Source organism: Malaya genurostris, chromosome 2 (genome assembly GCF_030247185.1).
Source record: "Malaya genurostris strain Urasoe2022 chromosome 2, Malgen_1.1, whole genome shotgun sequence".
NCBI lineage: Eukaryota > Metazoa > Arthropoda > Insecta > Diptera > Culicidae > Malaya > Malaya genurostris.
The window spans coordinates 306,139,629-306,165,196 of NC_080571.1; the positions used below are offsets into that span (position 1 = coordinate 306,139,629).

The 25,568-nt window shown below is 37.1% G+C and overlaps 2 protein-coding genes across 7 annotated transcripts in view; one reads left to right on the top strand and one right to left on the bottom strand.

Annotated features, from left to right (window-relative positions):
- Positions 1-25,568, top strand: part of LOC131430992 (serine-rich adhesin for platelets) — a 371,249-nt gene that overhangs the window by 222,681 nt on the left and 123,000 nt on the right. The gene's annotated exons all lie outside the window — the stretch shown is intronic.
- On the bottom strand, positions 4,089-9,496 carry LOC131430995 (serine-rich adhesin for platelets-like). The gene is made up of 3 exons (XM_058596339.1): positions 9,362-9,496; positions 4,580-6,000; positions 4,089-4,504 (listed from the first exon to the last, which is right to left on the bottom strand). The coding sequence occupies exons 2-3, from the start codon at positions 5,933-5,935 to the stop codon at positions 4,310-4,312; spliced, it is 1,551 nt and encodes a 516-aa protein (XP_058452322.1). The 5' UTR covers positions 5,936-6,000; positions 9,362-9,496; the 3' UTR covers positions 4,089-4,309.

Sequence of the window (25,568 nt, forward strand, 5' to 3'; positions counted from 1 at the left end):
AAACTTGTTGTAGATACTTAGACCAACAATTTAGTGTAGTTTGACAGACAGTTGAGAACTGCTCCGCTAGGGGCGCTTTGAAAAATGCATGATATAAATCATTCGCTTAACACAGACAAAAACGATTTGAGCTTCAAGTAACTCGCAAATTATAGTATTTTAAAGAATGCGGGAATTCAAAGTTTGTCAAACAGCAAAAGTATTAACTCGGACTAACGGACGGTTCATAAACTGGTTAGAAAATTGATAAAAGCTTGTGTGTGATAATTTAAGAGCAGTGTATCCTCCTCAACATTGCTTGGGATATCAAAAAGTATTCGATAATGTGAACAGTATTCGAAAAAAAGGTTGCGCTATGGCGATCATGATGACTTAGGAAGCTATTTTTTGGAAAAATTATATTTGTTTGTTTCGTGATTTATACTAGTTGACGGTAGAGATTTCTTCTACAATGCTTGTGTAGGAATTAATAGCTGTCTGGTCGCGGACAAACTTGATAAGAAATATGATTACTTTTATGGGATTTCTCAAGTTTAGAAATATGCGGTTTCTATATAGTTTTCTGAATTTTTCTGTTTGCTAAAATAGCTGTTATTTCAGAGGATTCGCAAAATGATGCGAACTTATGTGCTTCCCTCCGTCACAAAATGATTTTATGTCATGCGATTCTCTAACAAATCTACTAAGCTTACATCCTACGCGACGCTATCGTAACTGTGTTAGTGTGTTTCTGCAGAATTACTTTCTCGCATACATACTACTATATATTAGTTGAGTCGCGTTGGAAGCTAGAATATAAAAACAACTACAGTGCAGCAGAAAGAACGATCGTAGGTTCTTTCTTTCGTTTCATTTGGTTGTGTTAGAGACGTGAATATGTAATTGATTCCTATAAATACGTTGTAGCTAACTTTCTGATCATCCAGTAGAAATCAAGCAGATAGGGCATTTTGGGCGCGTGAAAAAAAACCTGGAACGGGAAAAATCAAATTTTCATTGGTTTTCCTTTACCAATCGTCTGCTACAAAGTTTTTGAATCAATTTACGAACTTCACAGCTCGAAGTAACCGTTCCAACTTTTTTTCAGGTTTGGTATTTGGAGTGTTCATAATGTAGCTAATCCACGTGCTTTAAAAAATTTGCAGCGTTCGAATCTCCCAGTACACTTCCGAAGCAATAAAAAAACCTGGAAGACTCGAGAAATTTTCCAAGATTGGGTGCAAAACTGTTTCATTCCCGAGTTAGAACAATTTTGCTTAAATCGCAACATCGGATTCAAGGCTCTCTTATTGTTGGATAATGCCCCTTCTTATCCACCTGATGTTAATCATCCAAATATAAAATTTTTGTTCATGCCACCAAACACGACGTCTATTCTACAGCCTATGGATCAGGGAATAATTCGAAATTTCAAGCCGTATTATGTTAAAGAAAGCTACAGGCAATTTTTACAAATTTTCTGAAAAAGATAATCTGTCATTAATCGGTTCGTGGAAAATAATTTATCTCAAGAATTGCTTTGATTCCATTCAATCAGTTTTAGTTCAAATTAGGTCATCAACGTTGGAATATTGCTGGAAAAAACGTTTTTTTAATCCTGGTACACAAATCGATGATTTTCATAACGAAAGAATAATTTCTGAAATTAAGGATTTCGGTGAAAAGATGGGTGCTAAACATCTTTCTCGTGAGGAAATTGATGACATCATTGCTTATAAATTGATTACGGCAGAAGAAATTGTCACTGATGTTGATCCAGATACAGATGATATAGACGAAACTATTATTCCACAACCAAGCACTGACGAAATCAACTCAAAAATTTTGCTACTCAACGAATTTGAGAACTTTTGTTCGTTGGATATCAACATCGAACGACGAGAACAAATCCAACACATCCTTAGACAATCTATTACACAACTAAAGAACTTATTGATTGAATGGAAGAACGATCAGAGTGAACAAAACTAACCACAAATATAACTTACTGTACGATTAATAATTTGAATAATATCTTCATTTTCGACTATTTTTGATACTATTTGTTATTCAAATAAATTCAACCTTCCACAACAATTCCAAAAACTAACATAAGCCAATGATTTTAAATTAATTAATCCTTTCAAAGTTCTGGCTAATACCAAATTCCCGCAGAAACAGTTCGATTTTTTTCTCAAATTGATGCGGTCTCACTAGAATGGTTTTGTATGGATCAAAATAATTCGTAAATTCTTTCTATCGCAAACGCTCAACAGTCGAATTCGACCATATCGTTTCCCGAAATGCTTTCGAACGAAATTGGACCGTAGAGGATTTGAGAGTCCTGTTGTAAACAAAACTTAATTTTGAAGATAACATCAAATACATAATTTTCGAAGTACTAGGGTTTACATTTAGTATCATAAAGGCCTTTAAAAACATAAAGACCTTATCATAAAGACCTTTAAACTTTAACATTTAGTATCTTAAAGACCTTTAAACTTTTCGGTTTTTGCTTCTTATCAGTTCACCGAAATATGTATTTGATCGTTTACATAGCAGCTTTTGTTATAATCTCGAATTGGTTATCCGAACTTGTTACAAAAACTGAATTTATAGATTTACTGCCTGATGAAGAGTTTGACTATGGAATTTTCGCTCCATTGGGCTTTTCCCTTAAAAATAAAATAAAATAGGTTTAATTCAATTAAAAAATAAAATGAAACTATATGAGCAATATATGTCACATTTTATGTACTTAACATTATATAATTGTATAAATAATCAAAACATTAAGTATGAAATACGAGTTTTCACTCTATCAAGTTCCTCAGATTTCAGATGGCGATAGCTTATTCATCCTAATAATTTAGTAACTTACTAACGCCTTCTAGAAAAACAGTTCAAAATCTGTCTCTCCTTCATCAACTTATTCAAAAACTAATCGATAAGATCACTCTCATAAACAAGTATGGTATTCAGTTACAGAAGATCACATTGTAGATACAATAAGAGCTGTTTCATCAATCGTTCAATAGATATTGGAACCTTAAAACACCTTCTCGAAGAAACCATCTTAATAAGTCAACATGATTTTGAGTTGCAGGAATTTCGAACGCTGAATTGCGCACAACAGTCAGCCATGCGAGAAATTTCAATTACTGTTCACACCATTTGATCTGTTTTGACCTCCGGAACATTCTTTCCGAAAACACCGACACCACCGAAAGTAAAATATTCGCGATATTCCATGTTCAAATCGTTTTTCTATTGTGAACATATCAATTAATTCATGCTCTTTTCAAAGCGCCCCTGGCGGATCAGTTCTCAACAAATTGTCGGTCAAACTACACTAAATTGTTGGTCTAAGTATCCCCAGCAAGTTTGCCGAAGATTGTATAGCTCTATCTGTCAACCGAAGCGAGATAATCGTTCACAGCCCCAATCAGTCGAAATCCCATATGCTCTGGGTCCCGTTTATCGCGGATTCGCTTTTCACGCCCCCGGTGTACCGCGTTATACGAGACCCCTCTGTATATCGACAACGGGGAGGGGCGGGGAGTGCATCAGGGTATCTTACAAGTGAATGACTGGATGATGGAGTGGATTGCCAACCTGAGTCACGTGAGGGTAGCTGTGTTTTTCCCTGAAGGTCTGAAATGAGTAAGACGCACCCTTCTAACAAACAAACCATCAGGTGGGTTTAAGCTGGTACAGCGAAATTCTTTATTATATGGCCGGATGTTCTTGCTGGAAGGCGCCGGGTCATCAAAACCCATTTTGGCCTTCTTCATAGTAACTATATGAAAGCTATCTGATAATCCAATTCGGATCTACTGTAAGTCTACCGCATACCTTGAACTGATGGTGGTTTCAAACATACATACATACATACATACATGAATCAAAACAATTCTTCTTTTCGCTGTCAACAATATATATATATATATATATATATATATATATATATATATATATATATATATATATATATATATATATATATATATATATATATATATATATATATATATATATATATATATATATATATATATATATATATATATATATTCGAATTCGAATGGAGAGTGTACTACATGCTTGAATTTGCTTTTGTTTTTATCAACACTGTATTCTACTCCGTGGATTTTATTTTCGGGAAAAATGTACGAGCATTACACTATTCATGTGGCCCGATGAATCGATGGCAGACTGAAGAAATGAATTAAATATGTACGTGTTTGATTCGATAGTACGAGCTTAGGTACAACCTTCCTGTATCACAATTATAACCTACTGTACCGGCGTTGCTGGTTCGGGCCGTCGCTTAGCTGCCAGTTGTTAGACAATTTCCGAATTTATTCTGTATGGCACTCGACACATCTTGAATATCGTTAGAAACGGCAACAATACAGTTGTCGACACGGGCGGTAAGGATGTTGTTGTCCGTGGTCACCAGTGTTGTGAGCAGGTTATATTTGGCCGTTACGAGATCACTAAACGCGGTGAAGTCGGCGAAGTACTGCACATAAAAAAAAAACAAAATTAGTGAGGAACCTGTGAAACCACCACCACCCAACAAGTAGCTTGTACTCACCGAAACACTACAGTTTCCAGTAGATACTGTGCAAAGGTTCAGCTTGACAGCGCTTGCACCAACTGCATAAACTAGGCCACTGAACTGGACATTCACTGCCTGCAGTAACGTACTGAATCCGGATGTTTCCTGTGATAGACAGGGCGCAAGTCGTGCCATGGAAACTGTCGGCTGTTTGTACATGGCTCCATACTTGTTCTCGCAGGCGGATGCATACTTGCTGTCGCTGGTTGACGCCGTATTGGTGATGTTGTTGATACCAAGCAGCAGGGCGCTTGCAATGTTCGACGTCTCTGTGCTCAACGTTGTAAAAACTGTTTCCGTTACACTCTGGGTGCTAGTCATTACTTGTGCCATTGCTGTAGTGTTCGCATCGATATTGGCGGCCAAGAAGGTGGTTAGGTTAGTTTTATCTCCTCCGTTGTAGAGGGCTGATTTAGCCAAAATGGTGGCATACGAGTTGTTTATGGAGATCAGACTAGTTGTGGATAGCCGAAATGTAGAAGTTTGCAAGCTGTTGACAGTTTTATTGAAAGATGTTGATGCGGATACCAAATCCTTCAAACCACTGTTCATCGATGTGTTAGCAGCAGCTTGTAGGGCTATGGCTGCTTGCTTATCTTTTCCAACGGCAGTAATTATTGTTCCGATTGTCGTCAAATTGCCCACTATGTATTTCAGTGGTTTCGTGATGGTACCGACGACGGTAGCCGTTATAACCTTAGAAACATTGTTCGCAGTATAGGCATATTCTGCAGACGTTATCTGCGTGAGCAATGTACTGATGTCACTGAATACTGTGGTTAATGTGTTCGCTGTATCCGATATCGCCGATAAATTTCCCGTCAATCCGTCGTACGATCCAGCTTTAATTACTGGTTGCAATGCAGCTGCATCAGATATTGCAGTACCGAAAGCGGTCGCTGTAGCCGTTACGAGATCGCTGATAGCACTTATTACTGTATCAGTGTTTCCCGATTTATCAGTTGTTGCATTCTGGATTCCCGAAAAAAGATTTCCTAGTGGAGTTACAATGTCTCCGATAACAAGCCGTAGTGATGACACGGTATTAGTTGTGTCTAGAGTTGCGTTCACCGAGATACTCGCGTTTGCCGTTGTAATCACTTTGGTGCCAGTTCCAATTGCAGATTTCACCGTTGCTGATAGATTCGGAATACTAATGGACAAACCAAGATCCGCACTGACAAAATTAACTGCCACCAGGGCACATCCTAGCAGAAACCACTTATTCATGACACCAATATCAAATGTTTGCCAAAAGCCAACTGAGTTCGAAAAACTTTCTTTTGATGCCTTTATACCATTCGGGAAGATTTCAAAAAGCAGAATCAGCATTATGGTATTTGTGTCCGCAGACTTTCTTGCATATCCGATGAAGCAGAAAGATGAGAAAAAAAATTCTACACGAAAGTAAAAATACAGATTAGCAATAATCCACTCAGCGGGGCAGTTATGCCTTTCTCATTAACATCTCGCAGGTGAGACTTGACTGAGACGTAGTGTCTTAACTCATAAATTCGGTCATTTAGGGGTTAACCTAATTGCTGTGCTTAGTGCTTAGGACACATAACCGTATTCATTTTCCTTTACGTTTCGTCTTAGACTCATCAATGCAGGGCAGTTCAAATTGCACTGCTTAGAGCAAACTTAAACAGTTAAAATTGAACCGCTAAGCAGACGTAAAGTAAAAGCTAGTGGCAAAACACTTTTTTAATTGGCACCAAAGTGCCGAGCGAAAAGCTAAACATAGGTTAACCCCTAAATGACCATATCTGAATCGGCCAGTACTAGCCGAAAACGACGTTTTCGTTCGGCTCGTCAGTAAAGACATGGCATGATTTTCTCTATTTTGCAGACCATGAGAGTATCTGTAGTATACATTAAAAATTTGTTTTATTATTTTATTTTTAATCAAAACAACAAGAAAACAGCTTGTCTTTCTTGCATATGTGTTTTTTATTCATATGTAAAAAAGATGCTCCAAAAGGAACTTTCCTGCCATCTCCTGGTTTCTATAAAGTTAAATAAGGAAAATTAACCATACTGTCAACCGTTTCATAGAGTGCCTCTAATGTTGCTTGAATATCAAAAATGTAACGAATGCCAATGATCATCGTTCGCTTTCCTTCGCCATTGTTCGATAATCGCTCTGATATTCGGACTTGTCCGTATATTATTCGGGTGCGAACGAAGCCGACGCTGCTTCGTTGCTCGCATGAAGATCTATCCTTTGCAGTGGTTATTAGTACCATTGTCTTGTGTGTGTGTGTGTGTGTGTGTGTGTGTGTGTGTGTGTGTGTGTGTGTGTGTGTGTGTGTGTGTGTGTGTGTGTGTGTGTGTGTGTGTGTGTGTGTGTGTGTGTGTGTGTGTGTGTGTGTGATGAACCATTTCCCAGTACTCCCCCATTGCTGCTACCTCACGAGATATGATGAGTTTATTAGATGAAGAATGCTTCTCAATTTGACTTGCGGTTCCGGAATTACAAGGTGATAAGTACCTAAATTTTCGAACAGGTATTTTTGTGACAATGCAAAACAGGGACAATAAATTGAAAAATTGCACTCAAAACTCTTTTAATTAGTGTATCTATTTAGACTTTTTAACGCTATTCAAAGAGAAAACGGTTGGCGAAAAACGGATGAATCCCGAAACGGAAGAATCCCAATTTTTTTCTATTGCCTGCCTATGGTTTTATTTCTTCCAGTGGCTCCCCTGTCTTGACAGACTTGGCTTCAGTACTAAAAAGCTAGAATTGAAGCTATCATATCTTAATGATGGTGAGATGTCGGTTAAACTAGTTCATAAAAGCTTCATTAACAGTTGGCTCAGAAGTACCTCAAGAATGTCATACAGGGCCGTTTTTATTTTTGCTTTACCTCAATGCTCTCAATTCCTTAGTGCCTGTCATTTTCTTATAGCTTAACACTTTATCATCTGATAGAAGAACAAGAAAATGCTAACTTTTTACATGCTCAGTACACGCGCCTGACCACAGTCTTTCACAAAATTATGTTATAAGCCTTTAATGTACCTTTTGGAAATTATAAAGCTGGTGGTGAAAATAAAATTATTTTGTGAGTTTACATCTTTTTTCATGCACATATTCGGACCAAGAAATTGAATTTAAAGTTTTACATTGGAAAACTTATACATTCGATTTCAGTTTTACATCGATGACGATTTTCAATCGAATTTTCAATTTCATTTATAATACTACTACCATGTCGTGTAAATTTCAGTGAGATTCACATGAAAAGAGGCGTCGCAATCCAGTTGAATTCAATGCATATAATTCAAAGCATGTCATTAACTAAACTGCTAATTTAGATGAATTCGACATCGAAACAGACACACAATTTTAGATGTAATATTCTGTAACTGCTCAAGCAATTACGGCACGTCTAAACTTACGTCAAGTGTAAATTTTATTTCTTCTAAAAGTATGTTTCTAATTCATAAACAAATGGAAACAGATAGTTTCGTTATATAGTATAAAAAACTGTTTTCCGATATTTCAGATCGTACTATTAAGAAAATTTTCCTTATAATAAATTTATTTCATCATCTATAGTTATGGTATTGCTGTATCTCTTGAATGATATTTTTTCACCTACTAAGAATCAGGGGATCGGGAAGGATCTATAAGGCATAAAAACGTACTAGTTAGAGAGAGTTGAATGCAATCTTTATACTTGAACAATACGCGGACAAAAGGTGCCCTCTTCTCCTCACCTATTAAGTCTAATTTCCATTACGACTTTCACCACGACTGACTCAAGATCTAGTAATCGGAAGGAGATTATTCAACTATCCTTTTATTTACACGTGGGCTTATTATTTGTAATCGAACCAGCCAGCCTATCATACAGTGTTTAGCAGATACCGCATCACCGTTCCAATATCATATCATATCATATCATAGATAGCCAAACTTTTCTTCGTGTGGCAAAGGTAAAAACAAATTTCTATTTAGTGGACGCTAATTTTACGGGCGGCAGGTGATTTCATTTCGCTACGATAAATTTCGATTCTATTTTGGCGTATGTTTTGCAAAGCTGCCAACTCTCAAACGTCAGGAAACAGATCGGGATGGGAAATGGTTTAAAGAAGAATGAAAATTAGTGCCAATAACTATAAATTTTTTTTGCGAACCTTTTAAGTCCTATTACTTGTACTATTCGGCGTTTTGTGGAAATGAATTTTGGTGTATGTATATCACACGCGGGTTTAATTACGGCTTTCAAACCATAAAATTATTGTAGTTCAACAGCATTCAAATTAATTTCGCGCTTTTTTGATTGAAAAATTCATTAATGAAAACCGGTGTGGAAGGGTTAATATGTCGTTAATTAGCAAATCGATGCTAGATAATCATCTAACGGAGAACTGCCTTCTTTTGCTTAGGAAACAGGTTTATACCTCTTGATGACATGTTCGAAACTCTGACGCAATTTGATATGACGCACATTGAAAATTATCAGGCGCGTATAGGAAGATGAGTTTTAGGGGTTCAATCTTTCCCGAAACATGAAAAAGATATTTATATTATGAAAACTCCTCTCTATAAATATGACGAATTTCGGGCCAATTCGATTTATTGTTACAAAGAGTTATTGCATACTTTGTTTTTTTTCCGAAATTTATCCAGACTGTCTTTGGAAAAGAGCTAAACATTTTCAACCAGTTTTTTTTCAAAGAGATATTGTCGAAAAAATGTTATTGATTATGTACAAAATTTTCACACACGTCAAACTTTATCACCTTTTCATTCACATGGTTCACAACTGCACTTAACAAAACTGTCCCCACCTAATGGAAAACTGCCTCCAAAATATATCCAAAACTACTAACTTCAAGCGATTGATGCTGCATGTGTTACAGCAGCTATTACCAGTACTGGTGTTAATATTTGAATGAATCGGATTACCAGCCGGTTTCTCTTACGTCGTTTTCGCTTGAGAAAACAGAAACTGACCGAGGGTAGTTCCATCAAACAAACACTTCTCACGAAACTGTCTTGGTTTCGCACTTAGCAACGGAGGTTTAAGCAAAACCGATATAAGAATTAGGTTTAAAACTGACTTGAATTTCAGTTCAATGACGTTGAAACTAGGTTCGAAACTGATTTCAAATAAACGGTTGCACCAGGTTTAAAAAGCAGAGATAAGTTTTACAATCAATCATTTTAAATTATTATCAATCTAATTAGATAATTGTTATTCTTCTAGAAAATTCCACAATTTATATGCCAAGATTATATTAACGTTCGTAAAACAAATATGTAGCACAGTTTAATACGTTCAACCTCCATTTAATTCCGGATACTTTCTGATTAGGGTTAATAATAGCGTGACCTAGAGTTCATAATTTTATTTCTAATTTACGAAGCAACAGGACCGGTCATTTGCGGTAATATCTTGAGTATTGCTTATATAATTAAAATTGCACAGAGTTAAAGGTAGAGAAACCAAAGTACGGTAATTAGGGTTGCTCTACATTTTACTTTCTCATATAGCAAAACGTTACTCAATGCATATTCAATTTCTCTTAGTAGTATACAACTGTGGGCAAAAAAGCAGTAACATTTTTTGAATTATATTTCGCGCGGAAACCTTATTCGTCGAAATATTTTTTCTCCAGATTGGTATGACTGTCAGTGACATCTGTACCAAGTGTCACGTCGAAATATTTATTAGTGTTTAGTATACGTCTGTCTTTCTGAAGTATTAAAAGTGCAATCGACGATATTTATAATGAGTGAAATTATTCAACAAAGAAGTTCCATTGAATTTTGTGTGCGGAATAAAATTTCTGGTCCGAAATGTTCAGAATGTTGCAAATGGCCTTCGGAGATAATTGTATGTCGCGAGCAAGTGTTTTTGATTAGTTGAAGTTGTTCAAAGAGGGTCGAGAACGCGCTGACGACGAACCACGTCCAAATCAAGGTAATGTTGACAGTTTTCTTCGATTTTCAAGCTGTGGCGCACTCCGAATTCCTGTCAACAAAGAATACTATTTGAGTGTTCTGCGTTATTTGCACGAAGCTATTCGTAAAAAGAGGTCGAAATTATGGGCCCACAACTCTTGGTATTTGCACCACTATAAATCACCGTCGCATACTGCATACTGCACATACCACTTCTAGCTATTCAGCAAACTCAAACGACCGCTCCGGAGGATCCGTTTTGAGTCAATTGGACACATCAAACGTGAATCGCTACGCGAACTGAATGCTATTCCGAAAATTGACTTTAACAACTGTTTCGAGGATTGAAAAAGACGTTGGCACAAGTGTATTAATTGACGTATTAAACGTTGGCACAAGTGTATTAGTTGAAATTATGAACAAAGTCTTACTACTTTTTGCCCACAGTAGTATTATTTATTGTTGAACATACGAAATCTGCGAAAACATCAAACGAATTGCTCAGTTGTTATTTGTAACAATGAAATAACTTGAAGGCTTGTTACTCAACACAGAAAAACTTGTTTTAATTCACCTAATGGTGTAATGATGCCTTTCTCATATTACTCATTACATCATAAATATTACTGTGAAATTCGCAAAAAAACTGTTCTTTGAATAGAAATACGAAAGTTTGTTCGGACTTAACAAACTCTACAAATCCTGTTTACTCTGGTGGCTGGGGTCCACTAGGAGATTGATAGTACCTATTAGCTCTCTCCGGACAGTACCAGCCTAGATGCCGTGTGGAATCCGGCGGAAAAAATGAACCAAGAATAGATTTGCTGGCTTCCTGCTTCCATGTCGTAAAAGGCGACAATTGCAGGAGTTTCTTTTTCCTTTCAGTTATCAGATATTTTCAATGTTTCACCTCTGATTACTCTATTTGACTAAATTATCTCTTCATTCAACCTATCAATTTCCGTCTAACTTTGGAGAAAAGTTTTATTTGGAATGGTTTCTTCTTCCATGTTATTGATTGTCTTTCAGGATTATAAATTGAATGATAAAAATCAACTATTGCGCAAATCCGTTGATATTACAAAGTTAATAACAGAGATAACATATATCGGTATATTGAATACATAGTAAAAAAACAGTTGATATTAATATTTCGAACAATAAATTAATATTTTTCTCGGTAGCCAGCTGCCCAGATCAACCTATATAACCAATTAATAATGAAGAATCAAGACGCGCGTGAAATCTATTTACCTTTACTTGGTGATTTAAAATGATTTTATAACAACTGTTTAGAATATGTCAATGCCTATTCACTCGTTTATTTTGTATCACGTAATTTCATTTATAAAAATAGGGAAGTTTTTATTCTTTACGCGATAGTATTGCAAATTTTTCTTCAGTTTCCTCGAATAAGAGCTGAGAATCAAGACTTCCCGGAACATCATTATTATTATTATTACTATTATTATTATTTATTATTATTATTATTATTATTATTATTATTATTATTATTATTATTATTATTATTATTATTATTATTATTATTATTATTATTATTATTATTATTATTATTATTATTATTATTATTATTATTATTATGATAAATATTATTATTAGTATTATTATTACTCTTGACATAACTACACCACGGGCACAATATTACAGCATAAAAATTGCATATTTTTTCAAATAAATTTCAATTAATTCAAATTCTTTTATTCTTTCGGTCGCACTTATTATAAAATACCAAAATGTTTTATCAACTGCAGCACCGTCTTTTACCAATATCACTCACTAGTAGCAGACATCCGTACGAAATAGAACAAAACACGCATCGTTCGTTTTGTGTTTTCATCTTCCAGCGTACCACCACATACCGGTGTTGTACATATTGTCATTCTATATGGCGATTCGAAATCTTTGACACTCATCGCCCTGTAACTGCGAAACCGTAAGTCGAATCCGGATGAAATTTCACAGTAGGTTTAATACGATATATAAGCTTTAATTCAAATCAAGATTTGTGAAAATCGGTTCAAGCATCACTGAGAAATCGAAGTGAGTTCAATTTTTGTTTTTTTGCCACTTTCGGTGCTTTCGGAACAAGAAAAGGGGGAACCAGTTGTGCCGAATTAAGTTTTTATGTCCACAAACTAATAATCTCTGCAAACTAGAAAAATTAATTAGACAGTTTTGTGGGATTTGTATCTGGTTTTGACCAACGCCCGTGAAAAATTACTTATGAAATGGGTAATTTTCCACTTATCATACTTCAGCTCCGTAACCGGATAAAATGGATTGGATAAATTGTTCTAGAAATTTCTAGAAAACTGTAAGACCTTTCGTTTGAATTTCAGTTTATGAAAATCGGTTAAGCCGTTTCAGAGAAAATTGAGTGCACACTTTTCCCTAATTTTTACATATAACCATGTAACTCCGGAACCGGAAGTCGGATCCAAATGAAATTCAATAGCAGGCTAGTGTACCATGAGACCTTTCATCTGAATCTCAGTTTGTGAAAATCGGTTCAGCCATCTTTTTTCCATAAACACGTTTATTCGCCGTGGCATCCACAATACATAGTATTTTAAACCTAATACATTTCGAATATCATATTACACACTTAACTTCGTTCGGTAGTTTTTGCTTCTTTTGACGAGTTTTGAACTGCCGAGCTACCGAACATTCTCATTCTACTGATATATCAGCACGAATTAACATTTGTTGATAGCTGTACTTCAAGGTACCGCTGTGAAGAAACGTCATTTTTACCGAAAAAATTACCTACCGAGATTTGAACTGCTGAGGTCGGTAATCCAATTAAGTGTGTAGTATGTTGGTTTTCATTAGTTAATCTAAATCTAAACACTGTTTTTATCAAGCGAGTTGCTATTATAAAATACATTAAATGAAATACATTTATTTTGTACATGATCTTATAACTATTTCAAGTTTGTTTGTATCAGTTCATCACTTTTATTTAATATAAGATAGCTGGCTATTGGTTGAACTCATGGAAGAGAAACCAGTCTACCATAAAATAAAATTTAAAACTCCAATGGACTTAATGAAATGATAATGAAATTTCATGTAAGTCATGAAATGATAAAGAAGTTTCATGTAGGTCACGATAAGCAAGAATGTCGCGAACTGGGACATTGGATAGTCGATATTTTAGGAATAATTGAGTGCATCCACCGACCCAGATCATCTTTTTCCCAAGAAGCTTGCCAGCTGGCAAGTGTTCTTTGGCGAGACGCGCTATAGAATTCGTTGAAAGCAATCGGTCTCTCATAAATTTCACCCTCAATAGCACCACGTTTGGCTAAAATATCGGCTCTTTTATTGCCTGGAATGGAGCAATGAGCCGGGACCAAAACTATTGTGATTTGATAACTATTATTCAATATGACGTTCAGGTAGTGTTTTATTTTGCCCAAAAAAAACGGATCATTTTTGCCAGCAGCGTTTGAGCGAATGGCATGAATTGCACTCAGACTATCTGTGAAAAAAAAATAATGGTTTGGAGATAATGTGACGATTACACTCAAACTATAATGAACTGCTGCTAACTCTGCTATATAAACAGATGCAGGTTCTTGAAGCCTAAATGAGACCGAAACGTTATTGTTGAATATACCAAATCCAGTAGCCTCTTTAATTCGTGATCCGTCCGTGTAAAATATTTTCTCTGAGTCAATATGCCTGAACTTACTTGTAAATATTTTTGGGATTTCCAACGAGCATAGGTGTTCCGGGATTCCACGCACTTCACGCTGCATGGATGTGTCGAAAAATAAAGTTGAGTCAGGGACATTTAGGAGGCTGACACGGATAGGAATATATCTTGAAGGGTTGATTTCCTGTGACATATGGTTAAAATATACTGTCATGAATCTTGTTTGAGATTGAAGCTCAACTAGCTTTTCGAAGTTATTAATAACCAGGGGATTCAGTACATCTTATTAGCAGTCGCGATAAAAGCTCCCAAAAACGATCTTTCAATGGATGAACTCCCGCCAGAATTTCAAGCCTCATTGAATGTGTCGAATGCATGCAGGCTAAAGCAATTCGCAAACAACGATATTGAATTCGCTCTAATTTGATAATATGAGAGTTTACAACGGAACGAAAGCATACGCATTCATATTCCATCACTGAAAGTATCGTTGTCTGATACAATTTCTTTAGATCTTCCGGATGAGCACCCTACCAAGATCCTGTTATTGTTCGAAGAAAATTTTCTTTTTGTTGGCATTTTGTTATCAGATACCTAATGTGTCCTCCCCACGTGCATTTGGAATCAAACCATACCCCGAGGTATTTGAAAGTCAAAACCTGTTGGATCATTCTTCCCATCATATGAAGCTGAAGTTGCGCGGGATCATGCTTTCTTGAAAAGACGACCAGCTCTGTTTTCTCCGCAGAGAATTCGATACCCAGATGAACAGCCCAAACGGACAATTTATCTAAGGTATCTTGCAATGGTTTTTGCAGATCAATAGCTTTGGGTCCAGTAACTGAAACTACGCCATCATCTACCAATTGTCTTAGTAAACAGCTGTCAATGTCATTCATGGAAAAAATATAGAGGAGCGGACTAAGGCATGAGCCTTGCGAGAGACCCAGCTAATTCTGAATGTTGCCAAATCGCCATGAGAAAAATGCATGTGTTTCTCTGACAAAAGGTTGTGCAAATAATAATTTATAGCCGCTGGGAGTCCTTGTAGGTTCAGCCATCTCCAAGAAAAGTGTGTGCATATTTTTGTTACATACATACACATACACAGAGACATTTGCTCAGTTTGTCGAGATGAGTCGAATGGTATATGACATTTGGCCCTCTGGGCCTCGTGTAAAAAGTCGATTTTCACAGTTATTACATAGTCTTTCTATATGACAAAGGCAAAAAGCGTTTTTCATTTGCTAGAAAAGTGATATCAACTCACTTGATAAGCTGCACTAGTACTAAAAGAATACCGGACAGTATTTTGTCATTCTACTTGGCTATATACTCAAGCTATTCACCGAAATTTTGGCACTCACAAAACCTAGCGAAACTCTCAAACAAAATCACTTTTCGGCTTGTTTTTTTTTCTTAATTCATTTTATTGTGTAAAACAATGTTTAACATTTGACATTTCCAACTATTTACCCGTGCTTAGACAGTTGACAAATTTGCTCTGCACCTGCAGTGCAACATCCTGAATATCGTTGGAGACGGCCACTAGACAAGTCGACAGCCGACCTTGAATGTTGTACAATCCCGCTTCGACACCCGATGCCGCCAGCTGCAGTCTGTTGTTCACTCGTACCGTTAGATCATCGAAATTGGCAAAGTACTGAGGATGAAATTTGCGATTATTCGATGGGCTGAACTATCTATCGAAAGCAACAACAAAAAATCCTTACCGCCACGGAACAGTTCCCGTTAGTAACCGTGCACAAATTGAACCGCACCGAAATTGCACTGGTAGAAATGCGCGCTTCGTTGTACTGTGCTGCCGCAAACTGCAGTACCGAAGTGAAACTACCCAGTTCCGATTGTAGACAGGTCGTGAAACGAGCCACGGAAACTGCATTCGATAGCAACTGACCGCCATACCTTGCGAGACAGGTCGTGGCAAATGAACTGGAACTGCTGGAAGCATCATTGGTCATGCTAAAAATTGTATTTCGCAGGACGGTCGCTACATTGCTAATCTGTTCGTCGTATGCCAACGTCACGGTATCAGTGAATAACATCACGGCATTTGTCACTGGTTCGAATGTTGTGCTGTTCAAATCGAGTATATTGGCAAGGAAACTTGTCAGATTGGTCATATCGCCTCCGTTGTAATTCGATGATTTCGCTTGAATACCGGCGTAGGATTGTTTAATTGCAGCCAAAGCAGAATTTACCGAATTGACAGCGGATTTTTCAGTGGAAATTGCCGTTTTATTCAGGACACTCATGAAAATCGATAACGTTCGGTTACCGTTGGTAATCGTACTATTAACCGATTGAATATACTTGATCGCATTTTGCTTATCCTTTCCGATCGAAGTAACCACTGTTGAGATGGCGGCTAGCGAACTAGCGATTTGTTTGAGTGGACTCGTTACCGTAGCAACCAGTGCCGGGGTAATGATCGTAGAGATGTTAGCCGATGTGTACGGCGGGCTGGTGGTTGCTGCCGTTTGAAACGTACTTGTCACTTCACCCAAAACGCCGATCATGTTGGTTACTTGCTCCGTGAGGGTATTCAAACTACCGGTAATTGTTGCGTACCATGTCGGTTTAGTTATTGTTTCCAGTACGGAGACAGCAATCGATGCACTTGACAGAGCTTCGGAAGTACTTCCAATCAAATCACCGAGCCTTGAATGAAGTATACCCGTGTCGGTGGATTTATCACTAGCCGCGTTTTGGATTGCTGTCAAAAGGTTTCCCAATGGGCTCGTTACGTTGGAAACAATAGTCCGAATTGCGGTTAAAGCTCCACTACCGTCAAGAGCGTCATTTGCAGAGATTGTGGCGTTTGCAGACAGCACTACTTTCACTCCGGTTCCTATTGCACTTTTGATGTTGGCTGAGAAGTTTGGCACTGTTAACGAGATCCCGAAGTCTGCTTGAGCCGTACTTATTGCCATCACGATACATCCAAAAAACAACCAATTATTCATCACGGCAGTGTGATCCTAAACTTAGGTAGGATGTTTCACTTTGAATACGTATAAATCAATACCTTGCCGATGATCTATGCGCTATGTTTTATAAAGCTTTGCTTTCTAGTAATTTCTTTGTACTTCATTATTATTGGAAGAACGAGTCTTACCTGAACGGGCTGTTTGCTTGTCCCCGTTCAGGATGGGTAGGTACGTATTCTAGAATCAAGATTTCTAATCAATTCAATGCTTACATCCTATACTCGTGTTTGGCAAAACAATCAGCCTTCTTTATTTGGGCAATTAGCAATATGTGAAAATATTCAATTGATTGCACTTTGTGGTATAACTGTTAAACAAGCTTGAATTGAGTTGTGTAGACAGTGTGTGTGTGTGCTTTTTTTCTCCAAAAGTTCATTCAAATGTGGTTAACCTGAATAACGTCCGGATATTCCAATATTGAAAAAAATTAAAATACGTTTCATGTTACTGAAACTGTAATTTTCCGGTAGGTTCGCACAATAGGGGAGTCCGGAGCGAAAATGACCACTTTTGGTCTTGTTGTATACTGTTCGAAAGCTACAACCTTCAGTTACAAAACCCATTTGGTTTTTGGAGCATGTCCTTACTTATACGGGCGCAATCTGGCTCGGAGTCCACCAACATTTTCACGCGGTAAACAATCCCACGTAACTAAATATTGTATGCAAATGATTTTTTTTGCCTTATTGAAATTATGCTACTGTTTTGTACATGAAAAATATCATTTCATTTAAAAATTATTGATTTTATTAAAGAAATATGCAAAATGATTAGAAAAAATTATGTGATCAAATCAAATGCAGTTGCATTTGAATTAAGACCAAATTTACAGCGAATAAAAAACGTTTCAATCATAATCTAATTCACTGTCTGGCTCAGTAAAGCAATTTACGCATGTAAGAATGTTGACATTTGAACGCTAAATCCGGGTGAGCTGCATTCAATGCAACCTTTGTTGTGCTGATTATTGCGTAATTTGTCCTAGTAAACTCAACATCTATCCAAATCATTCGATGGTTCGGAATCTCCGCTTATCTTTTGTTCTTTCGATGCCGAATGTGTCGTAGAAACGTTTACGCACGTCGTCTATAATATCGGTAATTTGTGATCATCGATTATGCCCGAGATTTGGAGATTTTTGGACTATTTTTGTTGGTAAGAACTTAAAACTTGTGTTGAGTTTCATAAAATCTGCCCGTTTTTGTGAAAAAACAATACTAAATTTACTAGTCAGACCGAGTCTATTGGCCCTGTTCGCCCCACCGCTTCGATTCGATTTTGCGAAATTATAACACAAACAAAAATTATTTTATCATAAAAACCACTAGTACACGGAAAGAAATCCGTTACTGCCGTCATGATTAGGAAATCATGAAACCAATTATTTCAATTTCTCATGAAATTATGAGCATGACAATTAATCATGGTCTGAACTTGCCTTACTAAAAAAATGTATTTCTTTCAAAGCTCGTAACTCGAATTTTCTATCCAGATATCACTTTGAACCCTCTGCTTCAAGTGATGTGATGGATTGCTTATTCGGTTAAAGGTAAGGTAAAAAGCAAGAGCTACTGAAAATGTTTACTCGATCCTGAGACATATTCATTTCATAATTATGTTGTTTTACCCACCCTCTGACAGAGAATTGACAACATAAAGTTAATAGACCAAAAACTGACATCATAAGAGACTAAGCACGGCTACGATTATCATTTGGCAAACATCAAAGTTTCATTTTGTATGAATATATCTGAATGTATTCTTACATTTCTTTGATGTGACCGTTGTTGCTAGATTAATATTCCAAGAGCTAGAGTAGATCAAAAAATAAATTCGATTGTGAATTTTGAGCACCATCTAACGAAAATCAGAAAAAATATTGTTTAACCACTTTGATTATTTTGCTGTATTGATGCACCTAAATATTGCAAATAAGACTATTTTACAAACGAACTCGACATAGAGTTTCTTTTTAAAAGGTTTGATTCACACGTGATTTTTCAGGCAGTTCGTTGAAGTGTATAAATTCTGCAACACAAAATCAAAACTGGAGCAATTAACGGAAGTAAACACGTTGTTCTAGGCGTCGTCGTTTTTCATTAATATAATATTTTAATTGTTAATGAGTCAGATTAAGAGAAACTCGTCGTGCTTTTCACTGTTTTGCTATTCTAATGTACATCTTTTGAGACATTTGTTAAAATCGCGTAAAAAATACGTTCACTACACCATTCCATTTATTTCTATTTAAAATCGACATATTTGAAAACATAACGCCTGAATTTATGTGGCAAACATTACCATCGTACCAGAAACACGCCTGAAGTTATACCCAACAACGTCAAGTGCGTTACGCTCAAATTTCAACGAAATCAGTCCAAATGGATCATGATCCAAGGATTTTTGTTCATGGTGTACTATCATAACTTGAAAATATACTATTTTCACCAAATAATGACTCGTTTTGTTCATTTCTAGAATCGGAATTTTGCCCGTGTACCATTCGATTCAGCCCATCTTTATTAGCTAAAAACTGATTCTTTCGTGTAAAATATATTTACAACCAAAAAATGCTGGAACAAGAAAATTTTATTTTGGTGAAAAAATCAATGTTAAATTAACATAAGCCAATTGTAGCTAATGCTCAGGCCTACGTATAGAGGGCTTAGCCTATGGGAGTTGATATATTTTTTTGTTTCCTTGTGATGCCGTTTCGCAGCGATTTTGGACTTCAATCACTGTAATAATGTAAATTTTTTCAGAAATATCGTGCATCAAAATGAATTCAAATGTTTTGCATGACGAAAGGCATTATTCGAACAACATTTTGTAATCTTTTCGTGGAAAAATATTGAGAAATTAGTCGGTGAAGAGGTGGAGAACGCTTCTTAAAAAGGCGGGTGGGTAATGTCAGAGACGTACCTGGATGTCATGAATACGAAAACAACTGACATGTTCCTTAACACTTCCGAATATCAATTAGTTGATCAATTGTATGAATTATGCAAGTATTCCCCTTTTTCACATTTTTCGCAAAAACAAAGAAGGCTTCACGAGAAAGACAATGACAATGAAACGCCTTATGAATTATCCTCTTTCATACTCGTTTATACCGAACATTTCAGAAAAGTTTAATTTTGAATTATTTGAGATTATGTTACACAACTGAAAATTTTATCATAAAATTGTGATCATATTTCCGATGGCATGTAGCAAAAATTATGTTGATTCGTTAAATACAACAAGAGATATTCACGATCAAAAACTTATCACTCTCTCAGAGGGTACATTTTGAAAAGGCGCCCCATAGTAAAGTAAGTCGTATTCACGACAAAATCATGATTTGCGGTGTCCACTGTATCTCAGCACAGACTTTTTATAAGTGAGCAAATCAAAGTAGTATAGTTAGAGTAAAAGTTTTTGTAGACCCCAACGTTTCTGTTTGATTTTGTTTTAATTTTTTGAATTTTTAGTGGTTGTTAAAAGTAAAAACCACTATTTTTTACGAAAAAATCCGCCATTTTGTAGGTGTAAAATCTCCTTAAAGTATCAAACAACGAAAAGGTAAACGTTGAAGTCTGGTTTTCTATATGTTGAAAGTGTGTGTAAAATTTGAAAATAAAATGGTGCAGTAGATTTTGAATGCCGATGGACACGGAATTTCAAAACCTGCTTTCGAGAAAAACACATTTTAAGTTTTTTGTCTATAAAATGCCGGGTTGGCGGTTCAATGCATATGGCGCTGATCTTACAAGTCAGTTGTAATATGTTCGAGCCCTGGCCTGGAAGGATTCATAGTGTCAGTAGGATCCATAAAACTAGCCATGCAATGATTCTGTACGCTAAGAATCGGCAGCGAAGTCTGTTGAAACAGAAAGGCCAAATTCCACAAAAGGAATGTAATGCCAAGACTTTGCTTTGTCTATAAAATCAATGGAAACAATTTATTGCTCAAGGGAGCCCGTAGGATCTAATATTTTCAAAAAATGGTGGTGGAAGCGAAAAAACCTTCAAAGATGAACAACTAGAAGCATTGCTTGATGAAGATTCGTGCCAAGAAGAGCTTGCCGAATCGTTGAGAGTGAGTCAGCAAGCCATTTCAAAACGTCTCAAGGCCCTGGGCATGATTCAGAAAAAAGGAATCTGGGTGCCGTACGAGTTGAAACCGAGGGACATCGAGCGCGGTCTATTTGTATGTGAGCAAATGCTTCAAAGACAAAATCGTGAGGGGTTTTTACATCGAGTCGTAACCGGTGATTAAAAGTGGGTTCGATACGATAATCCTAAACGCAGAAAATCATGGGGAAAGCCCGGGCATGCTACTTCGTCGAAGGCAAAACCGAATATTCACGGCGCCAAGGTTATGATTTGTATTTGGTGGGATCAGCTCGGTGTGATTTACTACGAGCTCTTAAAACCGGGTGAAACCATCACAGGAGATCGCTACCGAACGCAACTGATGCGCCTTAGTCGCGCGCTAAAAGAAAAGCGACCACAATATCAAGAGCGACATGACAAAGTCATCCTCCAATACGACAATGCTCGGCCTCACGTCACAAAAGTGGTCAAAAAGTACCTGGAAACGCTGAAATGAGAAGTCTTGCCCCACTCGCCGTATTCCCCAGATGCCGCTCTTTCTGACTTCCACCTGTTCCGTTCGATGGCACACGGCATGGCAGATCAACATTTTCAATCTTTCGAAGAGTTGGAAAAATGGATTGCTTCATGGATAGCGTCATAAGAGGACTCCTTTTTTCGAGCCGAGATCCGAAAAATGCCGGAAAGATGGGAGAAAGTTGTCGCTAGCGACGGACAATTCTTTGAATAATACATCTGTGAGCACTTTTTTGCAGTAAAGCTTTTATTTTGGAAAAACGGCGGAAGCAAAGTTGTACACCTGATATAAATCAATATTTCAAGAATGTTTTGTCAAGTTTTTAAGTCAATCAAAGCAGAAGTTTTGGGCCTATAGACTGGCCCAGAAAGTATGGACGCAACCAAAAACCGCTGCCATTTCGCAATGGTTCAGAATCTGTCAATTTTTATGGTTGCGTCCTGTTGTTTACACTCTTCTCTAACCGCTTGTGCAGTTGTTTATTCGTTTTCATTAGTTTGTTTCAAAATGCGTGGACTTTCAAAGTCGAAAAATTGTGTACAAATGGTGCACAGAACGCGGACTGTCACTGAGAAAGATAGCAAAAATGGAAGGAGTAAGTGAAAAAGCCGTGCGAAATGCAATCAGGAAGTTCGGTGAGGATAACACCTTTGAGAATAAAGCGAAAACGGGTCGAAAAAAGGTCCTGCTAACCCTAAGTTGGATAAACGTATACTGAAGGCGTTCGAGCAAAAGAAGGAGGTTTCAGTTCGGGATGTGGCCAAAAAAGTCGGCACTTCGAAGTCAAATGTTCTTCGTGCTAAAGAACGTTTGAATCTTCGAACCTATAAGAAGCAGAAACAACCAAAACGTAGTCCGAAACAAGAAGCATTGATCAGGCCGAGGATTCGAAAGCTGTACAATACGACTGAAATTTGGAAATTTGAACTGCATAATCATGGACGACGAAACCTACGTGAAACTCGATTACAAATCCTTGCCGGGTCCACAATATTATACGGTGCGAGAAGGGCAAGTGTTAAACCAGTCCGAGACATCGATTGAAGTCGAAAAATTTGGTATGAAAGCTACGGTCTGACAAGCCATTTGTAGCTGCGGTAAGATTTCGAAACCCTTCATCACCGCTGCTTCAATGAACAGCGAAATATACATCAAGGAATGTTTACAAAAACGACTTCTACCCATTATTCGAAGCCGCAAGGATCCTGTTGTCTTCTGGCCAGATCTTGCTTCTTCGAAGTCAACGGTAAAATGGTATACTACCAAAAATGTCACTTTCGTCCCAAAAAACATGAATCCACCAAATTGCCCACAACTTCGACCAATTAAGGAATTTTGGGCATTAACGAAGGCACATCTTAGGAAACATGTTTCGGCAGCCGAAACCATCCAACAGCTCGGAAAAGATTGGAAAAAAGTGTCAAAACTTATCGCCAAGAAGTCTGTACGGAATTTAATGAGGAACGTTCGCAAGAAGGTGCGCCAGCTAGTCTACAATGGCTAAGTAGCAAATGTTGAGAATAAAATTCTGTTGTTGTAGTCTAATATTATCAGTACATCGAATAAAATTTGAATATCTAACACTTGTGAATTATTTACAGCGAAATCAAAGTGCGTCCATACTTTCTGGGACAGTCTTTATGCGCCGAGTTCTTATTTCTTCGCAGTATGAGATAAGCAAAGATAAAGACCCAAAACTTGCTGAATTTTGTTCCGGAAGGCTTGAAAATTTCACAGAACATTCTTGAAATGTTTTACTATAAGAAAATACAAAGAAAATAATAAATGATTTTTCAAAAGTGTTAGACACTACCCGCCCCTGACTCTTGAGGTATGTGTTAGATCGCAAACCTTCACTTTTCGGTCGACCAACGTCATTTGAAGTATTTGTTTGACACTGTCCACATCGGAGAACTTCTTCGGTAGTAGAGTTACGACCGCCTGGAAACATTCAAACCAATATTCTACGGTATAATCTGAAGAAGCACTAGCTCTATAACATTTAGTCAACTTTTCGATAACCATTTCTATGTTTATGAGGAAAAGATAATCGATTTTACAAACTTCTAAACAAAAATCGACAGTCAGAACTAATCAAATTGTTGTAGCGCGATAATATTTGGTATGTCTACCAAAACTTAAATGGACTATAAGGCACCAAAAACTTTTTTTGTTGTAAAACCAGCGCATTTCGGTAGTAAATGAGATTACTGTTTACCTCACCTAGTAGTCATGACAAAGCGCTAATCAACTACGTACTAACAGTTGTAAATTTTATCAAAAGTATCATAACCAGAAGCAATGAAGTTTTTTTTTAAAAAGGTCAATGTGTTTTTCATTAAGGAGGGTTCGTCGCAAGGTCGCTCGATTAAGTTATTATATATAGCCAGACAGATGGGACCGGCAATGGCAATGGGGGCGCATTGAACTCTCTATCAACGACACTTGCTCGCACAGAGAGAGAGAGTAAATCAATTCTTTAACGATGGTACCTTCTCTCCGTTTTTTTTTTCGAAATCTAGCATTTGGAGCTTTAAAAATCGCGCTAAACATTGAGAGAAGAGTTGAAGCAAATATTAAACAGCTTTCGATCTGAATCACGTTTCAATTCGAAGATTTCGAAAAGTATATTCAAAGAACTATATCTTCGAAAGTATTAGAAGTTCGACTTTGAAAGTTTGAAGATAATATAACTATTGAATATTTCGAGTAGAAGATAATATAACTATCGAATATTTCGAGTAGAAGATAATATAACTATCGAATATTTCGAGTAGTTCCGTACTCCGACATTCAATCAACTAGATTGCCTTTCAATTCTGCTTCAGAGGTCTGTTCTTGAAAGCGATAGGCATCTAGTAAATAGTCATAACCTAAAACTAGCCGGGATGTTACGTGCAAATGCGAAGTACGACCAAAGAGTTGCCATTATCGAAAGTCTTCGCACTGGGCGTTCGCCGACAGAAATAATTCGATTCTAGTCGATCAACTATATACGATAGTATACCCAAGTACAATGCTTCCGAACAGTCAAGAGAAGGTTCCAGGGAAGTAAACTCATTCGAGGGAACGCATCGGTCATTTTTAGGTTATGACAAGCTATCTCTGGCGGAATGACAATGTGACAATGACGATAATGCCATAAGCGCCATTTTGAACATGAAAAAGTACAATATAAAGGTTCTGACCCGGTGAACGACCGCAACTAGGTTAAAACCGGGTATAAATAAACGAAATAAAGAAATAAAAAAAGGTTCTGGCAAAGCTTCAAGTTCTTGGGTATTAGCATTACCATTAGATAGCGCCCGTCCGTTGCTAATCCGTTATTGATCAAGACCAACTGTGCTTGAAAAATGTTTTGATTTAAAAACATGCTTGGGAATAACAGTTGTGTAAACTGCATTGATGCTGATCAATACCGACGCCGGTCACGTCCGAATGCAGATTCACGTGGGATGAGAAGAAACCGAGAAATTCTCTGCATTTCCACATGCATCACAGGAAGGCGTAGTTTATATTCTAATCAATATTATCATGTGTTCATTGTTCTGGGTAGCCGGCTGCCGAGAATGCATTGAAACTTTATCGTGTTTCGTACTAATATGTACTACCAAAATACTGGTATTAATATGTACTACTAAGGTTGAACCGGGTTGGCGGTTCAATACATAAATACATAGGGCATTGGTCTTACAAACCAGTTGTCGTATGTTCGAGCCCCGACCTGGAAGGAT

What these genes read in the sequence shown, in the direction of transcription:
- LOC131430995 (XM_058596339.1), bottom strand. Translation starts at nt 5,935, where the DNA reads ATGCTGATTCTGCTTTTTGAAATCTTCCCGAATGGTATAAAGGCATCA. An exon ending in CTGGAAACTGTAGTGTTTCG is followed by an intron (nt 4,505 to 4,579) that starts GTGAGTACAAGC and finishes TTTTATGTGCAG; the next exon opens with TACTTCGCCGACTTCACCGC.